Raw genomic sequence first — 11,040 nt, forward strand, 5'->3', positions numbered from 1 at the left:
GGCCCCGCCCGCGGCCCCACCTTGCAGTGGTCCCGCCCGCCCGCGCCCCCACCTTGCACTGGCACTGCCCACTGGTCTTGTTGCAGTCCGGGTCGAAGCCTTGGCTGACGGCGCAGTGGCAGGGGCCGCAGACAGGGCTCCCCCACCAGCCTTTGGGGCACGGGAGGTCCACTCTGTTGGGGAAATGAAGCGGCCATTGGCGAGGTTATGCTGATGTCTTTTTCAGAACAGAAGGGAGCCTCGTGGGTCCTAGGCAGCACAGAAGCATCTGCCGGGACCCGCGACTGGGCCCACTGACCGTCCCAAGCTCCCCTAGGGCCCCCGAGAAGTTAGCGCCCCCTCCCAGCCCTCTAGGGAGACCCCTGCAAAAGTGCTGTTTTAAAATAACGTGTTTTCTCGCGTCTTTTTCTTCTACCTCAAAGACACACACAGAACCACACACAGCCTCGGGTCGTACCACACTGCACGTGCGGCACGCAGGGTGGCATCTGTGTTCACAACAGTGTGCAGCACCCGCCCAACGCCAGGCTCACGAGGGCTCGGTGACGACCGGGCCCCAGTGACCAGGCCGGCTCCCCAGAGATGACTGAGCCCAGCTGCTCAGGGTGACCTTCTCACAGGGGATTGGACGCCCGCCTGGGGGGATGCCGCCTGCCCACGTCGGGGAGCCTGCTGGGACGTTCCCTCCAATTCCCAAACAAGGTGGTTTCTGCAGCATCTTTCTTGCTCCCAGTAGTCCGGTCTATCGCTGCCTTCCGCCCCCATGGACGGTCTGAGCAGCCTTTCCACGGACGTGATTGACCTCAAATCAGCAAACTCAAGAATTGCGTGGGGAAGGTCTAACCGTGGGCCCAGTGTCCTGCACGACACAGTGGACTCAGAGGGTGTCAGGTCCAGTCCTGTCCTGAAGCCCTGCAGGCAGATACCGGGAGACGAGGCGGCGAGGAGGCTGGCCCACCCCTACCAGGTGCTGTGTTCTATCTCTGTCCCCGGCCCCCCTCGCTCACCTCAGCGATCACTGCAGGCCCACCTTCCCGCCAATGCCCCCCAAACAAAACCACGCCCTGCGCTTACTGTCCTGCTAATGGCCTTCCCATCTGCCAGGGAACGCAGCGGTCACCTCTCCTACTCACTCGCTCCCATGAAAAGCCATTATTAAGTGCTGACTGTGTAGACGCCTCAGGCATACAAACCACCAGAGCAGGGCACCTGAGCCCAAGGCGGTCAGGTCAGTATTTGTGGATCTGTGTTTACAGAGCAGGGACCCCAGAGGCTTCGCGTGTCCCCCTCCCCTCATCCCTCCACAGCCTTGGTGTGCATCTGGAACGCCTCCCAGCTGGTCCCCCAGCCTCTGGCTTCTGCCTGCGCCAAATTGTGCTCCCCACAGCGGCCAGTGGGCCCTCAAAGACCAGATCCAATTTCACCACTTTCCTGCTGGCCCTCACAGCCTCCACAAGGCTAAGCTCTGCCTCCCTGTCTCCCAGCTCAGGACACACCACAGCAGCAGCACTGGCCCTGCCCAGCGGGACTGAGCCCACAGAGTTCTTTAAACCAGCCTGTGCCATTGCTCCTTGCTGGCTCAGCCCCCACCAGCTTTCCACGCGGAATGCCCTCCCTCTACAGCCTCCCTGGCTCCCACCTCCCCCTGCACTCCCAGGGTGCTTCCTCCAAGCTGTCCCTGGATGCATCCCTCCCTGACCTGGGATGGGACTGCACCACACCCTGAGGGCATGGGGGCAGGGATGGTGGCCCCGTCCCGGTCTAGAATGAGCAGAGGAGAAGCAGGGCAAGGCTTCTCTCCACACGGGGCAGGGCCGGCTCTACGTGCTCCACCTTCCCCAGTGTTGGGCACCATGGTGGCCATAAGAAGCTACGGGAGATGTGCAATCCATAACGTCACCTCCGAAGGCCCCTAGTCTGGGCTCGTGAAGACCCGAGAGGCCTCACCTGGGAGAACCACACACCTGAACTCTGCGGGCAGTGCTCTCAGAGGGCACGCTCGGATCCCGGGCACACTCGGATCCCAGGCACACACGGCTGCCCCACCAGGACTCCAGCAGGATCACTGACCCGCCAGGGCTCACATCCACCCTACTGACCGAGTACTTCCTACACAGGACCTTCACCTCCCTGTAGTCCCGCTGCCCCCTGCTATGTCGTATGCTGCTGGGGTGATACGTGATCAAACGGGCTTGGTGTGACGCCCAGTTTGATTCTCATTGACCGCACGTCAAATCGGAAAACAAATAAAAAATGTTCTTGTTACTCAGAATGACACGTTCCTTGGGGCAAAGGTAGCACAGGGCCCCTCCGGAGGAGCAGAAGTTAACCAGGCACCCGGAGGAAGGTGCCGGAACCACGCGCTCACCTGTTCTCGCAGTACTGCCCATAGTGGCTGGGGCCACACTCGCACTCGTAGCCCCGGGGGGAGCTAGGCGCATGCACGCAGGCCGCCACGTGCTCGCAGGGGTTCAGGTGGCACGCATCCACACACTTCTGTCCAAAGTACCCTGAGGAGACAAGGGCTGCGTTACCTCAGCACTGTGGGTCCACGTCACGGAGCGAGACCCTCGTGTTAGGATGCTGTGATCACCCCAGGGCTTCCCTGGGCCTTGACTGTCCCGCTACTTAGTGGAGGAAAGGGGCAGGGCCACCCCGAAGTCATAGAGAGCACAAACAGCAGGCGGCTGCACCTGGAAACGCAGGGACGAAGGCCCCCAAGGCCGCCTGGGGAGGGCGAGGGCTGGGGGAGAGGGACACGCCATCTTGGGGCTCAGGGCTCATCTGCTTTTGCTGCCCCAGGAAGTGGGGGGCCCAGGGAGGTGGGGACCCAACCATCCTAGGGCTCAGGGCCTGTCTGCTGCCGCCACCCGAGGCAGTGTGGGAGCTGGGGGAGAAGGGGGCTGGCCAGCTCAGGACACAAGGCTGATGGGTACCTGCTGACTATGATTTCAGCACCTCAAAAATTCAGGGTGACCACCGAAGGTGTGATTTTTGCACGTGTACTTTCCACTCCTTCTAACCCTGACCTCACTGTGTGCTGATCACCTCACAGGATTAGTTTTCTTGAAGACTTAGGGTCACAATCTCACAGGACAACTTGGTCAACTGACATAATATAATTCACAGAGTTTATGTGTTACATTCTAGTCTGGTGAGTAGCTTCTGAGGTCTTAAAAGCTTTCGAGCTGCCATCTAAGACACAGCTTGTCTGGAGCAAAAGAGAAAGAAGGAAACCCAAGATTCAGAGAAAGAACCCGTCTACAGGACCAGTTGTCTTCCTAAACCACAACCCTCATCTACCTTGAGACAAGAAGAACTAAATGGTGCCTGGCTAGCACTACTGAACATTCTGATCAGGGACACATTAGATGGATCTTGATGGAAAGAGAGACATACGTGGAACACAATTTCAAATTCTCCAAAAATCCAGGTTTACTCGGCCCATTGAGACTGGAGGAATCCCTAAGACCCCTGCCCTGAGATGCTCCTTAAACTCTGAACGGAAACTATCCCCTGAAGTCACCTTTTAGCTAAATAGCAGGTTAGCTCATAAAGTAAAGAATATTAACCTTGAGTACTGCACTCTTTTAAAACATCATCTGTATGAGACCAAATGGTCAACAATTACTTTAAAGCAAAGATGAGAAGGTTGGGGGGCAGTAAGAAGAGGTTAATGGGAGTGAAACTACTGGAAGGGAAATGAGGAGCATGTTGATACAATGTAAAGAATGTAACCAATGTCACTGAACACTATGTGTAGAAACTGTTAAATAGGAACCTGTTTCGCTGTGTATACTTCCACCGAAAATACAATAAAATACTATTTTTTTTTTAAAAGAATGAAGTCTGAAGTGTCTGCTGGACGCCAATAAAGAGACAAAGAAACACGTTTGAAAGTGTAGAGAGGGTAGCTTCTTTGTTGCCAAGCCCTGGGCTCCGGCCACCCACAGATGCCCAGACTCAGTCCCCTCTTGGTTTCTAAAACCTAAGGCGCACTCCCCACAGACAGGTATGAGGTGGAGGCTAGCAGTGCCCGCCATGTGGCGCCCACCTCTGTCACAGACACAGGAGTAGCTGTCCCAGGCGTCACGGCAGCGGCTGTGTGGGGGACAGGGACTTGAGGCACAGGGGTTCTCCAGCTCACAGCCATCCTTCACCCTGACCTTGAGGGCATCGTCCATGTTCAGGGTGGCAATGTTCGTGGATGTCTCCCCCATCCTCACTCCCTGGGTCAGAGAGAGATGGTCAGAGGAACCCGGAGGAGGCTCGGGAGGTCAGTGGAGGGTAGGGCAACCCAACTTCTCCCCAGACTCCTGTGGAGTATCTTATCTACAAAGTGGGGATGGCGGAGCTGCTGGGGTGGGACGAGCGGAGAGCTGGGGACACAGCAGGACGGTCACCCCGTCCTCGTCAGGTATACGCTCCAGGCAGGGATGGAGGCCGATCGCGGGGACACAAAGCCATAGTGATTCCGTATGAAGAAACACATGAACGAGGGAGCCGGAAAGAGAGGGTAGTGATGAGGGGTAGGGGGTGGGCAGCTCCACGGGCTTCAGGGCGGCTGGGCGGAGGGGGTCCCAGGCAGGGGGATTCCAGGCATGGCACATGTAGGGGCTGCACTGGGAGTTCAAGTACAGGCGGCCCACGTGACTGAAGCATTGCGGAAGGGGCAACAGCGGGCTCACACAAGACCAGGTCAGCTGGGTGCGGTGGGTGGAGTGAGGAACAGAAGCTGAGCGAGGCCAGAGCAGGGCACAGGAGCGGAGCCCTTTTTAAGCAGCTCACTCGCTGCTACCAGAACACTGGGGACAACTTCTGGCTGGACAGGGTCGGGGGGTGGAGGCAGTGAGGGGCTGGGTTCAGGACATACCATGACAGCAGAGGGGGCCGGATGATGGGGGTATGAGGGGAGGAAGTAGGGGAGCCCTGACCCAGAGGGGATCCTGGGGCAAGACATGTCTGAGTTTGAAATCACGATGTCTGTTTTCAGAGTGTTAAGTTCGCGATGCCTATTAGGGAAGTTATTTATTAAAAACGAATTCTGAAAACTAGCAGGTTGACCAATGGCACCAGTGCGGTGCTGGCGGCCCCCTCCCAGCCCAGCAGTGGTGGTGGGGGGGGGCCTCTGCCCTCTTCGTACCTGCATGCAGCCCCGGAAACCTCGGCGCACAGACACCTTGTCTTCAGACATACCCCCGACGACGATGCTTCTCATCTTTAGGCCGGGGAGCTGGTTCCCGATCTGCACTGCGCTCTGTGCAGAGAGGAAATGTCACTTCCCTGCGGCAAACTCCCCGGGGAGGCCAGGCCAGGCCACGCACAGCCTTGTGGTGAGAACGCGGCTGCCACGTGACGCCAGGGCATGAGGCCAGGCTCAGGACACGCGTCAGCACCCAGCCCAGCTGGCCAGCGTGGGGAGTGTGGGTGACGCTCCCCACCCTGTAGCCCCCTGAGCACTACAGAGTCCCTTGTGACGCAGGGCTCAGCAAACTATGAAGACCACAGAGAACAGAAACTGCGTCTGCTATCGCGAGAATTTCAGGAAGTCTCCGCCAGCTCCTGCACCTGGAATACTGCAGGTGTTTACCTTCAGAACGGTGGGGTAAGGTGGGCCTAGAATGCAGGAGCACTTCAGAATCACGAGTAGCCCCTTAAGTGTCTGAGTATCTCATACAAAATGCCTCGTGTTGCCAGCTGCGAGCTACGGGATCCAGTTTGGTTCGGCAAATGTCCCGTGAGTGCTCTGCTTGGAACGCCACTTGGTCCACCTGGGCAGGTGCACCTCTCTGATACCTGGGCCTCGTTGCTCACCTGCCTTCACTCACTGTCCACTCTAAGGGCAGGGACCCTGACCTTGTCAATCTTTGTATCCCCAGAGGCACAGGGCCGAGTACACGTCGTTCAGTGCAGCGTCGCTAAATGGTACTGCTGCTGACGGCACTAACGGAGTGTGCCAGGCATGAGTGAGGACAGACGGACAAGGTCCAGTCCTGACTGCAGGAGGATGGGGTGTAAGACGCAAGCGCTGGGGACCCCAGCATGAGGCGGAACCCAGGATCCAAGCTCAGGGGGCCCAAAAGTGTTCCCCCAAATCCACAAGGCCTCTGGCAGATCTTAGCACATTAAGAGTGTTATGAATTGAATTGTGTCCCCCAAAAACACAGATTCAACTCGTAACCCACAATATTTGTGAACGTGACCTTGTTTGGAAATGAGGTCTTTGAAGATATCAGTTCACATGAGGTCATACTGGAGTAGGGTCCTGATCTCATCTGAGTGGGAGACAGAGGGAAGATGGCCATGTGAAGATGCTTCAAGGATGCCTGGGGCTACGAGAAGCTGGGAGAGATGAGGAAGCATCCTCCTCCAGGGCCTTTGAAGAGAGCATGGCCCTGCCAACACCCTGAATCTGGACTCCTAGACTCCAGAACTGTGAGAGAATAAATTTCTGTTCTTCTAAGCCCCCCATTCTGAGGTGCCTTGGCACGGCAGCCCTAGGAAGTGAATACAAGGGGCCAGTCTGTTTTCACATGACAAAGAAGAGGTCTGCTCTGAAGCGGGTGCAGGTGACCACTCACCTGGTCCAACCCGTAGTCCAAAGTCATGACCGCCAGGTACTTGATGTCCTTGCCCTCCTTGGCGCTCTTCAGTTCTATCAACAGGTGATGCCACTCCCCGTCAGTCACACGTGATCTGGACAGCATCATGGATGCCACCTCAGAGGGGCCGTGGGACACCTCAAACTGGATGTAATTATCCAGGATCTGTAGGAAAGGAGAACCACACCTACCGACTGAGCCAGTGATGGCAAAATAGACGATACTCTGCAGTTGCTTAAAACACGAAGAAACACAAACAGACTTGCTATGGCCCTGGATCAAAAATGGGACTTAAACATTAAACAAAGTTTTAATTTGTTGTTACCTTTAACACGCTTCAGAACTGTATGTCTTTTTCTACGGTAAAAAATGTCAAATATTTGACAGACATTAAGTAAGATGAGGATGGAGAACAAGCCCATTAAACTTAAAGATTAGGATCCATCACAGATTTAGGTGACTATCGAGCACTTACGTTTGGATGTAAACGCTACACTTTATGAGACGAGATTTTTAAGTACATGTAAGAAAAAACTTGAAACCAGCATCGTAACTGGCCTAAGATGCTCGTGTTTGAAGATGATGTGGTCAGAGGCAACGCCAATGAAACCAAAAACACAAACCAAACCCATTGTCGTCGAGTCAGTTTCAACTCATAGTGACCCTATAGGACAGAGCAGAACTGCCCCATAGGGGTTTCCAAGCAGCAGCTGGTGGATTCGAACTGCCAACCTTTTGGTTAGCAGCTGAGCTCTTAACTACTGCACCACCAGGGCTCCAGTGCCAATGAAGGAATGGATAACTGGCTCAATCCTCCTCCTGAGGATACCTAGAAAAATGAGATGAAACATTAAAGAACATCTGTTTGAAGGTGTCAGAGAGACAAAAGGCACTGTGGAGTTACAGGGAAATGACTTGGAGAAGAAGGAAATCCACAGAGGTGACAGGTGTTTGCTTTCCCCTGTGGCTGTCAGATAGGCATCTCTGGGTGGCGCAAAGGTTAAGCATTCAACTACTAACTGAAAGGTTGGCAGTTCGAACCTGCTCAGAGGTGCCTTGGAAGAAAGGACTGGCAATCTGCTTCCAAAAGGTTGTAGCCTTGAAAACTCTATGGAGAACAGTTCTATTCTGCACACATGGGTTCCATGAGTTGGAACTGACTCGACGGCAACTGGTTTTTTGCTTTTAAGGTAGTCACCTGTTCTACAAGATGCAGCCGAGGCTGAAAAGTTGAAAAAGCTTTCTAGGATCAGGGGTAGGGGTGATAAAAATGGTAGTTCAGGGCCTGCCAAGGATAGGGGGCAAGATACCTTCTTTGGTCTGAGACCCTGGAAGTCTACACACTAGAAGTACACAGGAATCAGACCAGCCCTTGCAGGAATGAAAGCCCAGTTGTCAGTCAGCTCAGACCATGACTGTATTAAAGTGGTCTGGAATGGCTAGTTCGCCTGGCTGCCTGCCAGAAGGAAACACCTTTGTGTTATCTGCAGGATGACACAGCCACTGTAGCTTCAAATTCTCTCTACAGTTCTTCAATGCAATGTCCAGCACTCAATCAGAAATAACCAAGTACATAAGGAGTGAAAACCAAGAGAAACAAAAGGCAGTAGAAACAGACCCACAGGGAATCCAGTTAATACAATCGTCAGAGACAGACTTGGACATAACAATGGGAACCACAGAACATTAAAGAAAACAGAGTCAGGTGGCAATTTGACCATGTTTAAATGCATGTATGGAATAATAATTTAAAAAAAGCACTGTAACTAACCTATGTACTCACATTTTAAGATCACCTCAATTAAAAGGCAAGGAGCCCTGGTGGCACAGTGGTTAAAGTACTTGGCTGCTAACTGAAAGGTCACCAGTTCTAATCCACACCTCAGGAGAAACTTTTGGCAGTCTGCTTCCGTACAGATTTACAGCCTTAGAAAACCTATGGGGCAGTTCTCCTCTGTCTTATAGGGTCACTATGAGTTGGAATTAACTTGACAGCAGTGGTTTTTTTAAGCAAAAGGCAAAAATGCTCAGGATAGATTAAAGACAGAAAAAACAACTATTAATGCACGGCTTAAAAGAGACGCATCTAAAATAAGGATATAAAAATATGGGAAGTAAAAGGATGGATAAAGATACATCATGTAAACAACCAAGAGAAAACTGGTACCGCTTCAGACAAAGTAAACATTAGGACAAAAATCATTACTTGAGGTAAAGAGTATTTTCATAACAATAACTGTCAATCTGCCAGAAAGAGAAGAACAATTCTAAACTTGTATGCAATAAATAACAGAGCCTCAAAATCTATAAAGCAAAAGTAAACAGAAAGAAGAGTTAATAGATTAATCCACAATTTGGAGATTTTTAACTCAACTTTCTCAAGAACTGAGAAGACAAGCAGAACAAAAAAGTCAGCGACGCTGTTGAAGATTTTAACACCATGATGAGCATGCTTGACATATTTGTAGAGAACACAATAGGCAACACCTGCAGAGCACACAGTCTTTTCAAGTACACATGCAACTGTCACAAGAACTGATTATGTGCTGGGCTGTGAAACAAGTCTCAACACATTTCAAAGGTCTGAAATCACACAGAGTATGTTCTCTACCAGTAATTAAGCCGGAAAAAAACACGAAATGGTTTACTAGAAAATGCCACATGTCTGGAGACTCAGAAATATACTTCTAAATATCCCACGGCTCAAAGAAGCAATTAAGATGGAAAACAGAAACGATTTTTAACCGATTTCCAAAAGTAATGCGATAATGTATTTTAATTTCTGGCCTCAGAGGACAGCCAGTTTAAGAAGCTAACTTTTCACTTTTTAAAATTTTGCTACCTTTTACTTTAGAGACATGGAAGTCAGCGCTTTCTTTTCTCATGCCATTCTCTTTCACTGTCCTCGCTAACAAAACTCCAAAGCTAACAGGTCCACGATAAAAATGACATTATGTCCACAAACAAAAGTGATCGCTGTAGAACGGCAGTCCCTGCTTGCCACCTTAGTGCTGTCGCCCAGTTAACAGAGGCATTCAGCAATAGCAAGGTTATCCCACTTGACAATGCAGGCAGACTCGGGGCGCCTGACAGCAATTACCCAAATTGTCAAGGCTGCTAGGATGATGACGCGGCCTTATTCAGCTCGCCACCGAGAGGACCTTTTAGAAACACTGCAACTGCTCCCCGTCAGAGCCCAAAGGAGGCCTGCGTGCCAAACACATCAAGTGGGAATAAGCTGGAACATTCTGGTAATGCCTAGCTGACCAGCCTTTGGAAATGTCCCTGGGACAGCCTTCTAGGTGGTTACCGGGGTCTGAAGGATACCCCAGAGGATGCCACTCCTTCCACCTAGCCTTCCAAAGGGAGAGGCTGGCCATATTCCTTGGGGTTAGCTACACGTAATGTAATTACTCAAACAACACGGAGTTTCTGGCTTTTGGTGCTGTTCTATGGGAAGCGTACTTTTTTCCTATAGCGACCTAGGTGCCAAATGACAACGTGCAAGCTCTAATTCATCACCTGAGTCAAAAACAGCCAATTTAATTTGTTCCAACGGCGAAACAACCACAGATAAAAATGCTACCCCGGGCGGAGCTGTGCCTGCCAAGTTTTGGCTGAGAGCTAGCTTCTGTGACTGCTGGTAAACTGGAGAAATTACAAGTTAATAAGGAAAAACAATGACAACTGTAATTAGGCTTGCAGCACACACTGCACCTCAGAGCTGTTTGCCAGGGTCTGGCTGAAAGCGCTCCTGAGTGCTGACGTGGATGAGCGGGGCAGGTGGGCGGGCGGAGGACAGCTATCTGGGCCTCAGCCCCAGGCCGGGTACTCACCACCTCCGCGGCCTTGTCCTAAGTGCTCTGCTGACCCTCCGGGAGCCCTCAGGGTCCCGCGGTCACAGACCACCAGTCAGGGGGCTCACAGGGGCGGCCGGGCAGCCCTCTGCCCCTCCCTCTGCCCCTGACGCCATGCCCACCACAGGGAGTGTTTCTAGACCTGCTAACTACGGGATGAGGGCAGAGGGGCCCGTGGGCGGCACTGGAACTGGGCCAGGGGTGAACCAGGAACCCAGGCCCGTCATCTCCCAGCTCCGGTTTCTCCCCATGCCAAGCAACAGTCTCTGACGCCTACACCTGCCCAGCCTTGGAATTCAGTCCACTCTCCACTGGGCAGACACAATATCACGGGGCCAAGAAGTGGGAAGAAATGATGGTGTACAAGGACACAGGGCTGCAGCAGAGGGCACTGCAGCCAGCTCTTGGAAGGACTTCCTCACTGTGGGGGCTGTCACTCCTGGAGTGGCTTATCCTGATGCCTTGGTTGGTGGGACCTGGCCCCAGGGCAGAAGAGGAGGCTAGTGGTAAAGGCAGCAACTTCCTGTGTCAGAGAAGGAGGGAGGAAGGCAGGGAGGGAGGAAAGTGTGGAGGGACAGAGG

The 11,040-nt window shown here is 52.8% G+C and overlaps 1 protein-coding gene across 1 annotated transcript in view; it reads right to left on the bottom strand.

Moving 5' to 3' along the window:
• CELSR1 (cadherin EGF LAG seven-pass G-type receptor 1) overlaps window positions 1–11,040 on the bottom strand; it is a 194,138-nt gene that overhangs the window by 39,799 nt on the left and 143,299 nt on the right. The window contains exons 14-18 of the mRNA XM_004380065.1: window positions 6,582–6,767; window positions 5,144–5,257; window positions 4,055–4,229; window positions 2,369–2,510; window positions 53–173 (exon numbers count right to left, since the gene is read on the bottom strand). Coding sequence (XP_004380122.1) covers window positions 53–173; window positions 2,369–2,510; window positions 4,055–4,229; window positions 5,144–5,257; window positions 6,582–6,767 — 738 coding nt within the window. The remainder of the gene's footprint in view (window positions 1–52; window positions 174–2,368; window positions 2,511–4,054; window positions 4,230–5,143; window positions 5,258–6,581; window positions 6,768–11,040) is intronic.

The sequence above is a fragment of the Trichechus manatus genome, unplaced genomic scaffold, assembly GCF_000243295.1.
Source record: "Trichechus manatus latirostris isolate Lorelei unplaced genomic scaffold, TriManLat1.0 scaffold00069, whole genome shotgun sequence".
Lineage (NCBI taxonomy): Eukaryota > Metazoa > Chordata > Mammalia > Sirenia > Trichechidae > Trichechus > Trichechus manatus.